The following is a 21152-nucleotide window of genomic DNA, read 5'->3' as shown; positions in this document are numbered from 1 at the left end:
GAACTGGAGAAGGGAGCAAAGGATACGCAGAAGAGAAAAGGTCAGCAAGTATTTAAAACAGTTTATGAACTTGCCACGAAAAACTTAAACCAGTGTGGCATAAACCCTAAGTGATTACAGCAACTCCAAGTAAGAAAAGACTCACAAACACCATGAAAAAAGACCGTCAGGAGTGAGCACTTAGAGAGGAAAAAGTCACAGCTCACCACTGTCCCTGTCTCTCATAGTCAAAGGAAGAAGACAATGCAGTTACTGTAAGAGAGGAATCTGCCTGTTTAAAGAAAAATGTCAGTGTTATGGAGATTAGGGGGACCACACACACACACACACACCCCTTTTGGGGTGATGATTAGGACAGAATGAAACAATGTGAGGAAAGCAGGTACTCCAGCTGTCAGAGCCACCTTCTCTCTCTCTCTCTCTCTCTCTCTCTCTCTCTCTCTCTCTCTCTCTCTCTGAGGGGGTGTGAGTTTACCTTGGAAAATTCATTCACTCAGTTTTAGCTTTTGTTTCTCTCTTCCTGTCTTCTCCTGGGCCAGTGACTCCACATGAACTTTTTTGCTGTACACAGTTCCTAGTAAACATTCTTTTGGTTGTGGGGGTTGGCTTGCTCCTTTCTCCTTAGTGTCTTTGTTGTTGCCAGGTTACCCGCCATTCCCAGTTTCACATCTGTTTTCTCGAGCTGATGAGTTAAGTTCTTAAGTGTGTCTCCCATTCTAGTATCTAGCAGCAAATGCTGAAGTGATTTTAGTGTTGCTTTAATGCTACAGAACCAAAATACAGAGCAAGGGAGATGATTTACGTGAAGGACTTGCTGCACAAGCGTGAGGACCTGTGTCTGGATCCCCAGCACCTGATTAAAAGCTGGATATTGTGGCCTGTATTCGTAGCACAGGGGAGGTGGAACAGATGCACGGTTTCCTGGCTCTAGCTGAGTTGGTAAACTCTAGGATTAGTGAGAAACTCTGTCCCAAAGATTGAGGCAGAAGGTGATAGAGGGCAATGCCTGATGCCAACTTCTGTAGTCATATACACAAGCACAGTTACATACATGTGTGTGCACCACACACCACACACACTCATACACTCACACACATACACACTCACACACACTCATACACATACACACTTTCACACAAACACACTCACACACACACATTCATTCACACACACTCACATACTCACACAGTCACACAGTCACACAAACATCCACAATCACACACACACTCACACACACTCATCTTTTTTTAAAGAATGAAAATAATAAGCCATGGGAACTAATGAAAATGAATCTGCTTAGCTTGTCAGTATCAGCTGCCGTCCTCATCAGCCAGCTTCACCCAAACTGCCCAACCACATCCCCCCAAACTACCCAACCACATCCCCACTGTTCCATTCCACTGCCACTTCTGCTGCTGTTTGTACCCACACCCCCAATTTTCACCAATAAAAATATAAAGCCATTACGCCTACTTACTTTTTTCTTCAAAACCCTTTCCTGCACCGTCTTGCCACCATCTTCTGAGTCTGAAGCCCTGTAATATAATTACATTCCACCTACGTACATTTTCTGAGTTCCTTCATCTTTCCGATTCCTCCTAAGTTTGAGAGTTTATTCCAAAGAGAACATATAAAACATACCCTGCACTTCTAGCTTATCAAAGGCAAAAGTAAATGTGTCTTCTGCGCATTTATGAAACATTATATTTAACATGGTTTTCAGTGTACCTACAAGTCTGAGTAGCAAAGTGTGTTCTATTGTGTGGAGAGAAACCCACTCTGATATGAGTGTCCACTGCACCGGTGTCTGTGCTCTGTGGCCTGGCATGGTCTATACTTGAACCTTCTGGGTAGGCATTTTCACTGTGCCAGGAGCAGATGGACCTTCCCCGTTGAGAGGCCCTGGGAACCAGGCAAACAGTCCCTTCCTCCCTGAGAGCCCCAAGCAGCAGGAGTACTGTCATGGAGGGAACTATGTCCAGCTCAAAAAGGCCACGGTAGACACAAAGTCCTCATGCCTCCAGAACAGACTACTGTCTCCTCTTACAAACAGATGCAGAAGAGGCTTCTGAAATCCCTTGGATGAAGCTTGTGTGACGTGTCATGCTTTCACATCATCCACGGTGGGAAAATCCCTTCTACAACATTCTGAGAGCTCATTAAGCTCCTCAGCTACTACTGCAGACTTTCAGCCGGTTACCCTCCCCCACTTACTCCGCACACAGTCACACTTTGCCTTTGGTTTCAGAATTCTAATAGGCAAAGTTCAGCCAGCTGATAAGTTCTGTAGTTAAAGCGATTTACCCTTTTCTTACGAGAAAGTGTTCTTTCTGAGGCTTGGGTCAATTGGAACAAGAAGTATCATCTTGATCACTTCACTCAACAAATATTCACACTTTCCTTAGACATGCAAGTGAATTCAGAGGGAGGCCAGGGACATGAACATCAACTACAGGTGTTAAGAATTCTTTCAGCTGGCTGGAGAGATGGCTCAGTGGTTAAGAGCACTGACTGCTCTTCCAGAGGTCCTGAGTTCAATTCCCAGCAACCACATGGTGGCTCAGGACCATCTGTGATGGTATCCGATACCCTCTTCTGGTGTGTCTGAATTGAGTGACATTGTACTCATATACATAAAATAAATAATAAATAATTGTTTAAAAAAGAATTCTTTCAGCTCGGGAGAATAAACACACTGATATCTATGACTCAAGAGAACTTGTGGTAAGAACCACAAAAGAAATGAAAAAAAGAAAATTCTAGGAAAAAAAAGCTTAGAATAGCTAGAATGGCTCCAAAGTCTCATTTAGAGACATTAAAACCATGGCAACTGAAACAATGATTTTAGGAAGTGTTTTCTGATATCTTTTAAAAAGAGTAAATGTTGGCTTGAGGGTGGAGGCTCAGTGGGGAAAGGCGTTTGCAGCCAAGTCTGATGACCTGCATTTAATTTCTGGGAACCACAGGGTGGCAGGAGAGAACTGGTTCCTGCAAGTTGCTCTCTGACTTCTGCAGGTGGGTCGTGGTACACTTGTGGACACACACACACACACACACCAGATATCTTTTTAAAGGAGTAAATGTCCCTTTTGATAACTTTTCTCAAACGTGTGCTCATCATCAGTGCTGAACTTCAAAGTGAACTGGTGATATTATGATGGAGAGATGACTGAGCAGTTAAAAGTACGCGCTGCTCTCTTCCAGGGGAGAGCCAGAGTTCAGTTCCCAGCATCCTGTTCGGTGGCTCACAAGCACCTGTAACACCAGCTCCAGTAATTCCAATGCTCTCTTCTGGCTCCTGTGGACAACTCACATTACACATGGCAGATAGACTGGATACACAGAAACACAAGTGATCCTTTTTAATAAATTATCATCCTAACACTTAGAAGACTGAGGCAGAAGGGTTTTGTTTGAAGCTAGCCTTGTCCACAGAGATCCTCTATCAAGAAAAAGAGAGAGAAATGTGTGCATAGAAAGGAAATAACAGAGAAAGAAACTTTTTTTGGTTATTTGGTTTTTTGTTTTCAAACTGGTGGCAACAGATAGGACAAGCTGGAATAGATGGGAGAGAGCTGGAGAGAAATCAGCCAGGGCTGAGGAGACTTTGCTAGGAGTGCAGACAGGTGTGGTGGTGTTGGTGCACACTTTTAATCCCAGCACTCCTGAGGCAGAGGCAGGCAGATCTCTGTGAGTTCAAAGCCAGCCTGGTCCACAGCGTGAGTTCCAGGACATCCAGGGCTACACAGAGGAATCCTGTCTGAAAACAAACAACAACTGAAATGTCTCACAAGCATTGAGACAAAAAGGAAATAAATGGCAGTTATTAATTAAATGATTGTGATTACAGGAAAAGGATAAAACTAAACAATCTAAACAGCTGTGGTTTCACAACAGTATCAACCAACCAGAACCCCCAGAACTCCCAGGGACTAAACCACCAACCAAAGAGTACACATGAATGGACCCATGGCTCCAGCTGCATATGTAGCAGAGGATGGCCTTGTCGGGCATCAATAGGAGGAGAGGCCTTTGGTCCTGTGAAGGCTTGATGTCCCAGTGTAGGGGAATGCCAGGGCAGGGAGGTGGGAGGGAGTGAGTGGGTGGGAGAGCATCCTCATAGAGACAGGGGAGGGGAGATGAGATAGGGGGTTTCCAGAGGGACAACCAGAAAAGGGGATAACATTTGAAATGTAAATAAAGGAAATATCTAATAAGAAATAAAAATTTAAAAAACAAGGCTGTGTGTTTTGCTGTCTGGATGGCAATCTGGGAGACTGGGAGATAAACAGTGCACAGACATGAGCAGGGGTGGAGGAGGCAGGAGGTGTCTGCCATGTCTAACAACCCAAGCTCCACCAAAAGTATAATCTTTCATTTATTTTTCTCAACAGCCCCGTGGCTAATAAATAATCTCTTTTAAAGAGGTAGAAACTAGAAACCAGAGAAATAAGGTCATTTGTCCAATATCTCATCCTTAATCTACAGGAAAACCACATTGTTAAAATCAGGCAGTCTGAATGATTTCTGCCTAAGTGGTTAAAATACCATAAAGCTCACCATCTTGAATTTGTAGTAATGCAAGGGACAAAGGAGCATGTCAACCAGCTTACATATTAGCCACAGTGCTGACTTCCACTACAGAGTAACAAGACTCTCATTTCTGGATTACAGCCTCAGCCTAAAGTCACGGGTACTTCACCCCTTAGTACTCAAGGGAGTGTGCTTTTTGGAATCTTGATTACTTCCGCCTGATCAGTGAGAACACGGTGAGGTACACAGATCACAATAACCTTAAGCCTTGCTTCCTGTCACTCTTGCTCGCAAGACTGGTAAAATACATACTGAGATTTCTGACTGGCAACAGACTCCTGAGAAAGTATGGACTGTATACGAAACAGCTCTCTGAAACTAAGATAAAAGGAGTTAAATGTGAGTTGGCTCAGTGAATACAGGTCTGGCCTCACCTCCAAGCATGACCACCTGAGTTCAATCCCTGGAGGGTCCTCTGACTTCCACCTGTGTACCATGGCATGTGCCCACTCCCCAGAAATAAATGTGATTTTTAAAAGGCTTTAGTATCTAAACCTAAACCTTATCTATTACTATTTTACAGAAATTATAATAGAATTTTAAATGTTAAATGCTGCTTTATATCAGGGATCAGCAAACTGTGTCCATAGAAGGCCAGCAGGCAAATACTTTAGACCTGATGGGTCATACGTTGTGTACTATGATGATACTCAACTCTGCTGTTGCAGTAAGAAGTCAGCTAGGAATAACTATTGTATTGCTGCGTTCCAGTGCATTTTTATTTATAAAACCCGCTCTAAAGAGATGTTCTCACATTGTATGTATCAGGCTTACCTGTGCAGTTGAAAATGTAGGTTCCTAGGCTCTAGCTAGCCTTAGAAAACCAGTCTCCAAGGACAGGTTCTGGCAATGAGCAGTTGAGTATGCTCATGCTGAGGTCCATGAGCAGTGTGCAAACCATACTTCAGAAAGTTTTATAGTATTATTGTGGGGAATCCACCAAAGAAGAATGCTTTGCTATGGATTGACACTTCATAGAAAGTCTTAGTCAGCTGGCCAGTGACTACACTGAGTATTCAGGTACAAGAATCCTTGCTCTAGCTGCCTTGAGAGGCATGTGTCCTAGATTTTTTAGATTAGAGTCCATGGCTCCTGGAGCACTGTGAGCCTTTTAGTTCCTAAGAAACTAAGACACTCCCTTAGGCATTGAAATATCCAGGCCACCCACGTTTTTCTGTGTTCCCTAGACGTCAGCAAAGCATGTGGAAGCTTGACAGGACAATAAGTCTTAGACATTAACCTTGTATGCCCAGTATAGCTTGTAAACGTCACAGTATCTTGGCAACTACAGTTGTATTGGTCCTGGCAATTTCCATTGTAATCTGCTACTGATAAGGTATGAAACATCTGATTGCTTGCAATAAAATTGTTTCAGCCTCAGTCTTGCTAAGACCCCTCGATCCCAAAATGGTTTTCATTTCTCATCCACCATATCAGGAGACTCTGTCTTGGTAAGTAAGCACTGGTATTTACATTCAGGATTCCAGTATAACACCAAGCCTTTCTCAGGATAAGCTTTTAAGCACAAAACATATTCTGAGCTGACATATGCACTGGCTAGTTTTACAACAACTTGACACAAGCTAAAGTCATCAGAGAGGAGAGAGCCTCAATGAAAACATGCCTCCATAAGATCTGTCTATAAGGCATTTTCTTAATTAGTGATCAATGGAAAAGGTCCCAGCCCATTGTAGGTAGTGTAAGGAAAAGATGACGGGGCACCAAAGAAAGGAAAAGTCGCTGAAAGGAAGAGTCACAAGGCACCAATGTTGTGAGAGGATAATGATCCGAGTCACGGCACCAATGTTAGGGGAAGGATGAAGAGAGTGGGGGGCATATGGCCCATGGAGGTGCGGCGAGGCCTGAGGGCAAGGGAAATGCCTCTGAGGGGTCCATGTTGGGAATCCCTTCCCTGAGGGACCAGCCACACACAACAGTATAGTACGGAATAGAGTTTATTCAGGTCATGGAGAGTTAAGAGGGTGGTAGAGGCAGAGAGAGAGAAGTAGAGGAGTAGAGGCCGGCCATGAGCACGTGGGAGAGAGGGGGGAAGGGAAATGGGAGAGCAAGGCTGCAAGAGCACAAGGGCAGGAGAGGCCAAGAGAGAGAGAGAGGAGGGGTCAAGCAGCTCCTTTTATAGTGTCAGGTCACTGGGGCGGAGCATACCTGGCCACTGCTGGATAATTGAGGGGTGGGGTATACCTGGCTGTTGCTAGGTAACTGAGGGGTGGAGTTCACAGAATCCCAACAGGTAGTACCATCCCTGAGCTGATGGTCCTGGGTTCTATAAGAAAACAGACTGAGCAAGCCATAGATAGAAAGTCAGTAAACAGCACCCCTCCATGGCCTCTACATCAGCTCCCACCTCCAGATTCCTGCCCTCACTGCTTTTGATAATGAACTGTTGTATGGAATTGTGAACAAAGAAAAAACTTTCCTCTCAAAGTTGTTTTAGTAATAGTGTGTCATGACAGAAATTGTGACCCTAAAACAACATTTGGGTAGCAAGAACAGTTATCCAGAAGTGGAACTACCAAAGCCAAAAAGCAACGTCAGTACATTTAGAGACTATCCCAGAACTGTGGACTTTAATGGGCTAGATGTTTGTTTTCATTTTGACAGATGATATTGTCTACAAGCTGAGTTTTATGGATGAATGGTACTTCCACCATGTAACCAGTTCTACTAAGATCACCATATGGTCTCCTTTCCAAGTTGGTTCCAGCTCCCCTTTGGCTACCCACAAACTCAGATGGTACACTGGACTTGAACAAGGGGACTTGGTGGGTACACTGGTGGTGGACTTGGATGTTGGCTGAGTCTCTCAGAGAGTTTAGTGAATAGCCTGTATGGAGAACTGAAGAACCGGTTGTGACTTGAGAAAGGAATGTTTTGAGAAGTCTACTAATTGCTGGTCTGAGCCTGGGAAGCCGTCCAGACATGATCTCACGGTGGGCAAATCCCTTCCTATATGGGGTACAGCAGGTCAGAAACATAACAAAGGGAAGAGATCTATCACCCTTCCCTGGCTATAATGAGAATTGTGTCAGGGTTTTTTAATGTCCTATTTTGTTGTTGTGTTGGTTTTAAGCTGTTGTTGTTGTGTTGGAATTCCAAGGTCTGTATGCACAATGACATTTTCAATCTATGACTAAAGCTATTTATTGAGAGGTTCTGGCTGTGAAAGTTGGACCCCATTGCCAGGGGAAGGCCAAATTAGGGGCCAGCTCCTGGAGGAGCTATTTAGCTACAATTTGAGCAGTTCCAGTTCAGGCAGGAAAAGGCATCTATAAAAACTAGCAAGTACCTTTATCCTCCCCTTGCAGGCCAGATGTCAGTGAAGTCAGCTTTCCCAAAGTGTGCTCAAGTGTTGGTCTTTCATTTGAACCCCTTCTAGGGTAAAGGCTCTCTGCTTTGGATTTGAGCACCAACCTGGCACCTGGCTGAGACATTCCATTCTAGGCTATATAAAATAGGTATAGATAGTATATATTTTTAGGCTAGGCATAAAATACCTGGGTCTGAGCAACCAAGTTTTTTGGATCCCAGATGAGTAGACTGGTGAAGGTCAGTTACCATGAAACCAGAGTTTTGCTCACTGTTTCTAGGGTGATGATCTTTCCCTCTGCATCCTCCACAAACCTGTGGGCTTGAGCTGTTCATTCCTACCTTTTGGTTATGCAATTGAGTCTCAGGCAGTACCAAGTTGGGATATGTCATCTGTCAGGAGCCAATAAGCTAATAACTCCAGTGATCTTCCTGAGATGAGTCTACCTTGGATTATTTGTGATAGATTTGCTCCAATAGACAAGGCCCAGGATAAATTTATTTTAAGGATTCCTGCTATTAATATGCTTTTCCTGTTATTCTTAAATATATATTACAGTCACTTGCCCTTTTGAGTAGAGCTCTGCAGAACAATGATGATGTACTGTCCTGTAGTGATGCTATATAGACAAGTAAATGACTTCTTAATTTTTAATGATGGTCCTATAAGGATTCCTAAAACTTTGTCAGTATTTATTAATCTCTTTTATAGTGGGGCTGCTATTAGGTCCTTTTCTGACAGTCAAAACTGCAACGAGAACTCTGTCAGTCTCCCAAGTGTCACCAGTTAATTGCTTATAGATAGTAACCAGACCTTTACTACTCAGAGCACATTCCAAGAGGTTGTGAAACATCTAACCAAAGATCAGAAAAGGGGGACTAATGATTTATTATAGGTGCCAGGGCACAAGATAAAATATTGACTGGATTTATCTATCCGAAACTTCACTAATAACTTAGTTATGATTTTTAACTCTACATGAACCTGTTAAGCTTGGGACAGATAATTATAGCCAGATAATTACTCCTAATGGATACATACACATGTAAACGTTCTCTGTTGTAAACTTCTTATTCAATTTATGGTTTGAATTTATGTGTAAAATTGTGATAAACTTTTTACCATGTTTTCAAAAAGATGTATAAGAACACAATCTCTCCTCTTGGCCCCCTTTTCTTAGAGAGCTTTCATAGGAGGAACTTTTTACAACTTAGAAATAGACGCTAAAATCACTTTTAGAAGTGTCCCTTTTTCTTCTGGTCACTTTAAACTAGCAGGCTGAAAGTTAGAGCTGCACAGTGCCTGTGGAGACAGAACAAAGGCTGCTTTGTTTAATCCCCTGCTGTTAGGCTACCGGTGTTAATCACCTAAGTCAGCAGCTTTTAGCCCTCAGAAAGAGCAAGGAAATTTTTAGGACCTTTTAGAAGTTATCATAAGCATTCAATATAGACAAATTCAATATAGACCTGGTCTTAGGGCCTTTTGTCAGACAACCAAGCCAGTGAGGGGCCCTGTTACCTCTCCTCTCAAAGCTTTTGTTGTTGTTGTTTTGTTTGTTTATTTGTTTTGTTTGTTTATGTCCTTGAAGTAGACCAGTAGAGGATAGGGGAAGATTTTTAGGAGAAGTCAAATAGCCTCTGGATGAGTGGAGGCAACCAGAAGGCAGTTTTTCTATTTTTTTCAGAATTAAAAATGAAATTCCTAGGCAAATGGATAGAACTAGAAGCTATCTTCCTGAGTGAGGTAATATAGTCACAAAAGAACACACATGGTACGTACTCACTGATAAGCGGATACTAGCCCCAAAAGCTCTGAATACCCAAGAAACAACTCACAGACCTTATGAAGCTCAAAAAGAAGGAAGGCCAGAATGTGGATGTCTCAGCTCTTCTTAGAAGGGAGAACAAAAGACTCACAGAAGGACATAATCTAGTTCCATCCATTTGCCTAGGAATTTTATGAAGTCAATGTTTTTAATAGCTGAGTAGTACTCCATTGTGTAAATGTATCACATTTTCTGTATCCATTCCTCTGTTGAAAGACATATGGGTTCTTTCCAGCATCTGGCTATTATAAATAAGGCTGTTTAGCAGCCAGCCATCTTTAATTCTTCTAAAAGGGCTTAGTGAAAATTGTTTAATGTCTCCTTGGTCACTGTTAGACAGAAGGGAAAATCTGTTCCGCCCAGGCTGTGCTGTTCAGTGATTACCACTACCCCAGCCAGAAGGCAGTTTTTCTATTTTTTTTCAGAAAATGATAGGTTTTGAGTTTTTCAATTATATATATAGCTGGTTGAAAAAGAGACAAAAAATATGGAAGAAGCTGAACTTCCTCTTTTTCCCTTCTGTGGGGCTGCTTGGAGCAGACAGAGGAGCAGAAGGAACGCACACTGCAGGGAACTGCTTAGATGGCAGAGGCCTAGCTCCCTGACTCTACAGAGTCCAGCCTGGTCCCTGTGATTGGGAGTCAAGCAACAAAACAAATGAGAGTTCAGAGTGAGACAGGGTGGGGAGGGGGGATCCCCTGCGACCTGGCAGAGGCAAACAGAATCAGCTCCTCAACAAGACAGGACACGGGTCTTAGTCCGAGCGGTTTCTCACCTGGGAGAAAGTCACTGGTTAATAAAGGAAAACAGAAACACAGGAAAACCTGAGGTGGCCTCCATACATTCATGGATCCGCCATGGAACCTCTCCAATGTGTCTGAATAGAGGATGCCTTAACCAGACTTACTCCAGAAGTAACAGACCAGCAGACTTGGTGATTTGTTTCCTTTTGAGGTAGAGATATAAGGCAATGATGGCTCAGAGTCCTGGAACTCTGGAACTCAAGTTTCACACCTCCTAGTGTTGGGATTCTGTAAACCCCACCCCTCAGTTACCTGGCAAGAGCCAGGTTTGCTCTGCTCCAGTTACCTGACACTATAAAAGGGGCTGCTTGCCCCCTCCTCTCTCTCTTGTTCTCTTGCTCTCTTGCCCTTGCTCCCCCCACTTCCTCTTCCTCTTCCCCTTCCCTTCCCCCCCCCATGTGCTCATGGCCAGCCTCTACTCCTCTATTCCTCTCTTCTCTCTCTCTCTCTCTCTCTCTCTCTCTCTCTCTCTCTCTCTCTCTCCCTCCCTCCCTCCCTCCCTCCCTCTTAACTCACCCATGACTTGAATAAACTCTATTCTGTACTATACCGTCGTGTGGCTGGTCCCTTAGGGGGAAGGGATTTCCAACATGGGTCCCCCAGAGGCATCTCCCTTGCCCCCAGGCTTCACTGCACCTCCATGGGCCGTACCCCCCCAACACTCTCTTCATTGTTTTCATAACACCTAGGAGCCCCTCAACTACTCTGTTCTTCCTGCCACTCCAAGGGGATCTGAGACTCCTGGTGTCTCAAGGACTTGTCTCTGGGAATCTCAACTGGACCTCCAGAAATGTGGGGTATCCACCGAAGAGGACTGCTCAAACATGGGTTCAAGCCAATAGAAAGTCTTTATTAGGGCTGGAGAGATGGCTCAGTGGTTAAGAACTCTGCTCTTCCAGAGGTCCTGAGTTCAAATCCCAGCAACCACATGGTGGTTCACAACCATCTGTGATGGAATCTGATGCCCTCTTCTGGTGTGTCTGAAGACAGCTACAGTGTACTAATATATAATAAATAAATCTTTAAAAAAAAAAAAAAAAGAAAGTCTTTATTAGTAGGCTAGTGACTACACTGGGTGTTTGGGAACTCAGTGTAGCACCGAGCCTTTCTCAAGGTAAGATTTTAAGCACAAAAACCATATTCTGGGTTGACATACTTCTGTAAACAATAGTCAGCTAGAAGTGGAACTTCAATCATGGAGTCAGTTGTATTAATATTTGGGGGTCTACGGTCTGGGGCCTTATAATAGCATCGGCCAAGCTGGGACGAGCCAATGATCCTGCATGTGGACCGGGACTTCCAAGTCTTGATGACAGAGCACAGCAGCTGGTTCAGCTCTGAGATTTCCAGGAGGAGGGAGAACAAGGAAGCTGATGATTTCGCCTTCACCTTCCTAGAATGGATGAGTAAATTCTGCTCAGGAGAAGGAAATGAGAAACCTAGGTACAACTGAAAGAAAATCCTTCACTTGAAGGAACAAGATTTAAACTAAAAACTCCTGACATCCTTTTGATTCCAAAGTTACTAGCAGATAAAATTCTCACCAAAATAAAAAGTGCCTCATGTGATGTTTCCTTCCAAATATTTCCAGCAAAGATCTGATCTGGTGCTTGAAATTTTACTAGTAAGAAATTACTGCGTCCGGAGGTCTTTGTTTCAACAAACTCTTTCTTATTAAAACTCACATAAGAAAGTATAATATCACTGTAGGCTTCTAGAAGCTGCTTCCAAAGTCAATGATCAGTAAAAACAGCACTGGCTGAATTGAGAAAAGCATGTTTTAATTGTCAGAAAACAGCAACTTAAACTGTTGGAAGAAGTGATATTCAGTCTGGGAATAGCCCTTCTTCTTCAGAAGAGGTGATGTTCAGTCTGGGGATAGCCCTTCTTCAGAAGAGGTGATGTTCAGTCTGGGGATAGCCCTTCTTCTTCAGAAGAGGTGATGTTCAGTCTGGGGATAGCCCTTCTTCTTCAGAAGAGGTGATGTTCAGTCTGGGGATAGCCCTTCTTCTTCAGAAGAGGTGATGTTCAGTTCAGGGATAGCCCTTCTTCATCAGCTCTCCAGGTTTTCCTAGAGGAACAGTGAGAATCCTAACCAAATCCTAATCAAAAGGATAATCCTTAGGAACTGTATGAGAATCTGGAGAATTGTCTCAAGTTACCATCAGGGACTACCATATCTTTTCCTACAATTTTTATTGATCCCAGAAATGAAAAGGAGTACCCTGAGAAAGTGGAAACATTACAAATTATTAAGATACAGGCTTAGTGTTTACTTTCTAATGAGAGAGAACAAAAGAGGATGTGAATTTTGGTGGGTGGGAAGGTGAAGAGATCTTAGAGGAATTGGGGAAAGAAAAACCAGAATCCAAAATCAGAATTTAATATATGAAAAAAATTATTTTCAATAAAAATAAATATTTATAAAAGATAAAGGGCTGTAAAATAATGGCACATGCTTTTAATCTCAGCGCTCACTTGGGAAGCAGAGGCAGGCAGATCTCTGTGAGTTCGAGGCTAGCCTGGTCTACAGAATAAGTTGTAGGGATACACAGAGAAACCCTGTTGAGAGAGAGAGAGAGAGAGAGAAAAGGCTTAATATGCCGCCTAAACAAACTCTACAATAGATGGAACTAGTTTTTTTTTTCTGTTGAAAAACAATTTTTTTCATACAATGTATTTTGAACATGTTTTCTCCTTCCCCAGTTCCTCCTAGATTCTTCCCATCCCTACCTACTCAACTTCTCTCTCTCTCTTTAAAAAAACAAACAAAAATCAAGATGCATACACATGCACAAGCATACATACACTCACACACACACACAGTAGAAACCAAATATAAAAGTAAAAGACCAATCAGAGAAAAAAAAATGCTTAAACCAAACAAAATGAGACTTAAAGTCTATAAAAAATACTATTGAGTTTGTTTTGTATTGTCCATAATCCTGGGCACGAGGACTACCCTCAAGTGTGTTACTCAGTTAGACTCCATTGGGAAAAAATAATGTTTACTTTGCCAGAAGCTACCAATTCCAATTAGCTTCTTGGATAGGGGTCAGAACCTGTGTCCATGTTTCTGTCTCAGTGCTGGGATTACACTCGCCTTGAATCCATGCGTGCTCTCACAGTCTGAATTCAAGTGTGCATCAGTCCTGTTGCATCTGAAAGACTGTTTCACAAACTGTTTTTCAGTTAGGTAATAATAAGATTATTCTGGGGGCTAGGAAATGCCTCAGTAAGTAAAGTGCTTACCACAACCACAGGCATGAAGATATGAGTTCAAATCCCCAGAGCACACAGAAAGATGAATGTGGTAGTGCACATCTGTAATCCCAGTGCCCCTACATCAGGATGGGAGGCAGAGACATTATTCCCAGGAGCTCATGGGCCCACTAGCCTCAGATATGTAGGGGAACTACAAAGAGACTTCGTATCAAACATAGTGAGAAGCTAGGACTAACAACCAAGGTTGTTCTCTCGCTTCCATATGTGAGATATATATATATCAGACACACACACAATTATTCTAAATTCCTTCAACACATATTAAAGATGTCAAGGAATGAAGATTCAGAAGTTCACCAGGGAGCAGATAAAGCCAGGCTGAGGTTAGAACTGTGCAACAGCACACTTTGTCGCTGATTATGTAGACGCGGTGGAGCTTACCTTTGTGGGCAGTCAGCACCTCAGGCAGCATCGTCTAACCCTCAAAGGCTGAAATTCTGCTTTCTTTTTCCATGGCAACTTATGAAAACATAAATGCCCAGCAAAGCATGGGACTTACCAGACACTTACCCATCCTCCCTGGACCTGGATAAACTCTCGGATGGCTGAGTTCCCATTGATCATGCTTGTCATGCAGGAAGCCACCAGTTCCGCCATTTTAGGAGCCTTACGGGCCACATTTTCGAGAAGTTTTATTGACACTGCCAGAAAAGCTCTTTCAAAAGCTAAGGTGGGGTCCTGAGCACACCAGGTTTTGCTGAGAGACTGTACTGTGTCCTTCAGTATAGTCCCTGCCTGGGGAGGGAGACAGGCTCTGTCAGTTATGACTCAAATGGAATGGGAGGCTGCAAGTCTCAGAAACGCTCAGAGGTGGCAAATGTATTTATCACTGGCAGCATAGGGTGAAATTAGAGGACAGATGGACAAATCTCATCCTAATATTTTGTTATTAGGAACATTAAGTAGCCTAACAAGCTCATACCTTGAGATATTATTAGGTCCGATGAACAACTTGTTTTGAGAGAAAGCTATTAAGCACATGACAGTGGGCAAGGCAGAGTGTGAAGGGATTGTTTCCATGATTAGGAAATGCGTAGCAAAATCTAATGTTAAAATAAATCGAAACAAAAACGTCTTCTTTTTCCCCTCTCAATTAAATTGGTACAAAAGCTGTTAGATGGAGTCAAGGTTGATCTTTGAGACATAAAGGGGCCAGTACTGTCAGAGCAGAATGTTAAGTTCAAAACAAAAACTGTTAAGAAAAAAAAAAAGCTTTGGAATATACCTATTTCTGAGGGGTTTTTGTTTTTACATTTATGTATTTGCCTACATAGTGTGTGTATGTGTGCATGCACACACATGCTATAGTGCATATGTGTTAGTCAGAGGACAACTTACAGGAGGTAATTCTTTCTTTCCACATGTGTATCCTGGGGACTGAACTCAAGTAGTCATAGCAGTTAGCAATTTTACCCCTGGAGTCTACTCACTGGCCCTATAGCTCAGTTTTTAAGTGTTAGTTTTCACTGAAAGAAATCTGAGTTTCCTGGAAAATAACTGACTCCCTGTGTAGGACCTTCACTAGGAAGTAAGCAAGTGTGAAACGTGACAAAGAGACAGAGTTCTCTCAACAAGACAGGACAAACTCAAGTTTGCTTGGGGATACTCAACAGTTCCCATAATCTTCAGATGTCAAGGATATAAAATATAAGAAAAGACTAAGGGCCCAATACAGACTGAAGGAGACAAAAAAAAAAAAAAAAAAAAAAAATACCACCCATGAGTCTGGCTTGGGTACTTTTTGGCTTTGGGTACAATATAAACTATATTGTTGGGATAAGTAACAAAAAATGAATGAACAATACAGATTTAATACTACTGTGTCACTGTTTCCCGGGTTTGACAGTTACATTGTGATTTTATAAAAATATAATTTTCCTTGAAGGAAGTAAAAAAGTATTAAAGAGTAAGGAGTTGTCCTATTAACTATTTTCAAATGTCTGGAGAAATTCTCTATACTGTATTTCCAACTTGAGTTTGAAATTGTTTCAAATGTCTCCCCTCCCCAGGGTTGTTAGTTCACTGTGTTGTTTTGTTTGTTACTGCCTAGAATATAGAAGAAAAAAGTAGACCCAGCTATCAACCATCTATGACAGCCTCAGAACCAGTAGCTGGAAGTGAGATTATGTTTGACTGTAACACAGATACTCACCCCTAAGCTGCTCGTTAGGAAGAATACAGTGTGCTTATGAAATAAGTCCGGGTTCAAAACCTATCTTCAACATTTAGAGTAAAACTTCTACTTGTTTCCTTATGCCTCCATTTATTTTATGTGTTTAAATGATGTGGAGTCAGGAAGTGCAAACTGCAGGCCTACTGTGTATAAGGCACAATTCTAAATTATATGAATACAGCAGGGAAGAAGGCAGGGTTGATATGTGTTCATGGTGTTAGACGCTGATTCAGAGGTTCTAAGAGAAGCAGTTTCTATAATAATTTGCACACAGGTATAATGATTAAACAATAAAAGGTGATCGTGCGAAGTAATAAGTACTTGCTCTCGTTGATATAATCAGCAACATCTACTGGAACTCGGGCTTATGATCTTCATAACTAATACAAAGTCCAAGTGCTACTTCCGGGAATCAGAGTTCTGATGAGAAACCAGTAGGCACCTTTAAGAGGTTAATTCTAATTGCATCCGATTTCTAAACTATCCAATATTTCTGAGTCTTACTGCTGGATACAGGAATAAGGGGAAAAGTCCACTCCCAACAAAATTAAGCACTAAAAATATGAATAATGGAGTTTTAGAGATAGCTCAACAATTAAGGGTACTTGCCGCACTAGCCTGGTGACTGGAGTTCAATTCCTGAAACCTACACAAAGGTAGAAGGGGAGAACTCCTTTCTCTGGCCTCCACAGACATGCAGTGGCACATATGTTTCCCTCCCCACATCATGTGAAGATAGTATTAATTAATAATAATAAATATACATAAAAGATTATTTTCAAAGAATAATGAACTATGAGTGTGATCTATGCACACAGAGGGCAGCCCTGATAAAGCCCAGGAGTTTCTTCTATAGTACCTGGTTTTTATTAATGTTTGAAGAATTAGCAATCACATTTCCTCCTATAGCTTCTTGAACAAACATATACCTCCAAATCCTCACAGAATATTTCTATTCCCAGTACACAGAAATGAAAAAGGAAGGAAGGTGAAAATTAAGGTTTGAAATGGAACAGAACAGCAAACAACATTAAAAAGCAAAAATCTGACCTGTCCTCGAATGGTTTCCGCAATGATTTTATTGGCAGAAGCTTCCAGCTCTCCATTAAACTGGTCACCCAACATCCGAAGGCGGCCAGCAATGATAGCGACATCAAAAGAGCCATCCTCTCCTACGACAGAAAAGCACTTTCACCAAGCTTGAAGAAATGGAAGGTCTCCCGAATCTGGGCAAAAGAGAACTGCTCTCTAGTCTCCTCCAACCCCTAGAGGGTTTCTTCAGGAAGCCCTGGCTGTCCTGGAACTCACTCTGTAGACCAGGATAGCCTTGGCTACATTCCCAATTTTTTTAAAAACAGTTTTGGCATTGTTTATTCTCAGTATAAGCAGTCAGACAATCTCCTCTATTGAAAAGATATTTATTTCACGTGTTGCTGAAAGTTTAGCACTTGCTTTTTAAAACTGGAGAGGAAATGGAGGAATCAGAGTCTGATTCCATCACTCACCTGTAATCACCGCCTCAGATCAGGAGCCTTACCTGAGCACGGCTCGTCCGCATCCGGCAGGTTCCTGTTAGCAGCCTGGAATTTTGGGATCAAGAAGTCTTGGAGTAGAGTATCTATGATGCATTCTGTTTGCTCCTCAAAAGTCTGAGGGTTTTTCATTTTAGGCATTTTAGATATTCTCCACAAAGCAAGTGGTTTTCAGCTCAGCAGAAGCTGGTGTGCCTGCCTAACCCCTTATTGCTTCCTAACTGGGTATTTCCAAGATTCGTTCCCACTGTCCAAATGTAACTGCCCAAAGGGGTGTGACTCCTCTCAGGACAAAGACTTTTCAGTTCCTTATCTCAGACCCACACCCTTGCCAGCACGTAAGAATAATGACTAGCTCTTACAGATAAACAACCTATAGCTGAAATCGAATTGAGGAAGATTCTCTTGAGTAATTTAATTAAGAAATACTTCCTTATAGGTTCTGTATCTGATGTAATTTAAAGGGAGGTGAGAGACCAGCATTCAACTTATGACTTGGACATTCCTTTGGCACAATTAGACAAGGATTATTTACTGAGCATTTGTGTGTAGAGGACTATAGTTGGCATTATAGACAACACAGAAAATGACATGGGCATGATTTCCAGTGAAGCGTACAGTTCAGCAGAATGACAGCTACTGACAAATCACACAGCTTTTTGTGCTCTTGAGATCCAGAGGATTAGGAGAGTATAAAACTTGTAGGCTTGGAAGGATTCCTTAGTAACATCCAAGGTTAGTTCTGAAAGATAAATAAGGATTTATTAGGCAAAAATAAAATAAAATACAGGAATAAGACTGTTGCGGAAGGACAGCAAAGATAGAAGAACAGTGAAGGAGAGCTGGAGGGATGGCTCAGTGGTTAAGAGCACTGACTGCTCTTCCAGAGGTCCTGAGTTCAAATCCCAGCAACCACATGGTGGCTCACAACCATCTGTAATGAGATCTGATGCCCTCTTCTGGTGTGTCTGAAGGCAGCTACAGTGTACTTATATAAATAAAAATAAATAAATATTGAAAAAATAACATTGCAGGAAAAACCTGCTAGGACAATTTGAATAACAAGATATTTCAAAGGAAGTTATACAGATTAAGGTAACACTATCAGAAATGATCTTACACTGTCTGGTATGTGGTAAGTGGTAAAATATCCTTTGTTTAGCCTAAGGCTTACTGATCAGGAGACAGAGATTCATTCTTTAACAAGAAGTCTATCCTAAAGTATTAAACTTCATTATTGTTTTAGGAGATTAACACTTGCCTGCTCAGGCTTCATGGTCTACAAAGTGAGTTCAGGGACAGCCAGGGCTGCACAGAGAGACCCTGCCTCAAAAAAACCAGAAAATAAGATTTGGAAATATTTCTTTTTGCCCAGAGTCCCATTTCTTCAAGCACGGTTGTGCCTTATCCTCAAATCTGGGTTTAGCTTCATTAAGAAGTCAGCCTACAGCTGGAGAGAAGGCTTTGCGGTCTGGGTCTCAGATGCATCATTCTAACCCACCTGCAAACCTAACACCCAAATTTCTCTTTTCCAGTAAAATAAACAGTTTCAACTGTAATAATAAGAAATTCAGCGTCCTGTGCCAGCCGCTATCGGAGAGCAGCAGCCATGGCCCTGCGCTACCCTATGACCGTGGGCCTCAACAAGTGCCACAAGGTGACAAGGAACGTCAGAAAGCTGAGACATAGCGGTGCCACGGGCGCCTCACCAAGCACACCAAGTTCGTGCATGATCCAGGAGATGCGCGAATTCTCACCCTACAAGCGGCTCGCGATGGAATTGCTCAGTGTCTGAGGACAAGCGCGCACTCAGGTTCATCAAGAAGAGGGTGGACACACATGTCCGTGCCAAGAGAAAGTGGGAGGAGCTGAGCAACCGGCTGGCAGCCATGGGGAAGGCGGCGGCCAAGAAGGACTGATGAACCCTCGGCCTCAATAAAAGATTGTTGTTACAGTAAATATTAAAAAATGTTAAAAATTGTTTATCTCTCTATCAGTCCTGAGGTCTCACTCCTCCCTCAAGCCGGACCCTGATATGGCTCCCCGCGAACCTCTGGCGCCCGATCCGAACCGCCACTATGGCCCAACTTGTCAGTGAAACTCCCTTCCCTGGTGGTTTTCTACTGCCTGTTCTCTGCCTCTGTTCCGGGGTGTCTCTCTATCCCCAAATCCCACAAACACAACTCTAAAGCCCGATAGCTTTTCATACAGGTTTATATATTCAATTCTCAATCCACAAACGTTCTACACAACAAGATTGCATCAAATAGACAAAGATACAAACTGCCTTTCCATATGAAATAGTAGACCTATAAAATCCTTAATGTTCATAGCTTTTTAACACGAATCAATCCCACCTGGGTCTAGCTGGTCCTTGGGAAACTCCATGTTGCCATGACATCCACCCTCCGACCTCTGACCTCTCTCCACCTCCCTGACCCCACCCAGTCACTGGCTTTCCTTTATTTTACTAATTAAAATGGGAGGGTTCAGATGAAGTCACCTCTTGAGTACCTGACTGGGCAGCCCTTCTTGGGGAAGTGGAATTAACGTTAAAATACAAACAGCTTCAGGACAATCTACAGATTGTTCCTACAAAAAAAAAAAAAAAAAAAGAAAGAAAAAAAGAAAAAGAAAGAAAGAAAGAAAGAAAGAAAGAAAGAAAGAATTCAAGCATAAACAGTAGGTCAGTTATTCAAGATAGGATTTCTATCCTACAACATAATCATCAGAGGCGATATTCTATTTTCTGCCCATTGTAAAATGAATTAATGAATAAACAAAAGAATGGGTGTTCGCAGCCTTCGCCGCGCCGCCGTCGCTCACTAACGCCAGCGCCGCCTCTCCCTTGCTGAGCTCCAGTCGAAGGAGAAGGGGGGTAAGTAAGGAGGTGCCCATACCATGGCTCGTACAAAGCAGACTGCCCGCAAATCCACCGGTGGTAAAGCACCCAGGAAACAACTGGCTACAAAAGCCGCTCACAAGAGTGCGCCCTCTACTGGAGGGGTGAAGAAACCTCATCGTTACAGGCCTGGCACTGTGGCACTCCGTGAAATCAGACGCTATCAGAAGTCCACTGAACTTCTGTTTTGCAAGCTCCCCTTTCAGCGTCTGGTGCGAGAAATTGCTCAGGACTTCAAAACAGATCTGCGCTTCCAAAGTGCAGCTATTGGTGCTTTGCAGGAGGCAAGTGAGGCCTATCTGGTTGGCTTTTTGAAGATACCAACCTGTGTGTTATCCGTGCCAAACGTGTAACAATTATGCCAGAAGATATCCAGCTAGCACGCCGCATACGCGGGGAACATGCTTAAGAGTCCACTATGAGGGGAAACATTTCATTCTCAAAAAAATTTTTTCCTCTTCCTGTTATCAGTAGTTCTGAATGTTAGATATTTTTTCCATGGGGTAAAAGGTACCTAAGTATATGATTGCGAGTGGAAACATAGGGGACAGAATCAGGTATTGGCAGTTTCTCCACGTTCATTTGTGTGTGAATTTTTAATATAAATGCAAGATGTAAAGCATTAATGCAAGCAAAATGTTTCAGTGAACACATTTCAACAGTTCAACTTTATAACAATTATAAATAAACCTGTTAAATTTTCTGGAAAAA

At 42.5% G+C, this 21152-nt stretch overlaps 1 protein-coding gene and 2 pseudogenes across 3 annotated transcripts; 2 read left to right on the top strand and 1 right to left on the bottom strand.

Moving 5' to 3' along the window:
- Positions 1–12602: 12602 nt before the first annotated feature.
- BCL2L15 (BCL2 like 15) lies at positions 12603–17680 on the bottom strand (the record flags this gene model as incomplete). Its single annotated transcript, XM_080916510.1, has 4 exons — positions 12603–12620; positions 14345–14569; positions 17058–17179; positions 17545–17680. 4 exons carry the CDS (start codon positions 17678–17680, stop codon positions 12603–12605), a joined length of 501 nt encoding a protein of 166 aa, XP_080772636.1.
- Positions 17681–19148: 1468 nt separating this feature from the next.
- On the top strand, positions 19149–19458 carry LOC308420478 (large ribosomal subunit protein eL36-like; annotated as a pseudogene). Its single transcript has one exon. The product of its transcript is annotated as a large ribosomal subunit protein eL36-like (transcript).
- Positions 19459–20343: 885 nt separating this feature from the next.
- Positions 20344–20850, top strand: LOC308420477 (histone H3.3A-like; annotated as a pseudogene). The gene has a single exon. The product of its transcript is annotated as a histone H3.3A-like (transcript).
- Positions 20851–21152: the final 302 nt, after the last annotated feature.

This window comes from Micromys minutus, assembly GCF_963924665.1.
Source record: "Micromys minutus genome assembly, chromosome: 4".
NCBI lineage: Eukaryota > Metazoa > Chordata > Mammalia > Rodentia > Muridae > Micromys > Micromys minutus.
The sequence above is the reverse complement of the archived record's forward strand: the minus strand, read 5'-3'. Positions and strand labels throughout refer to the sequence as shown.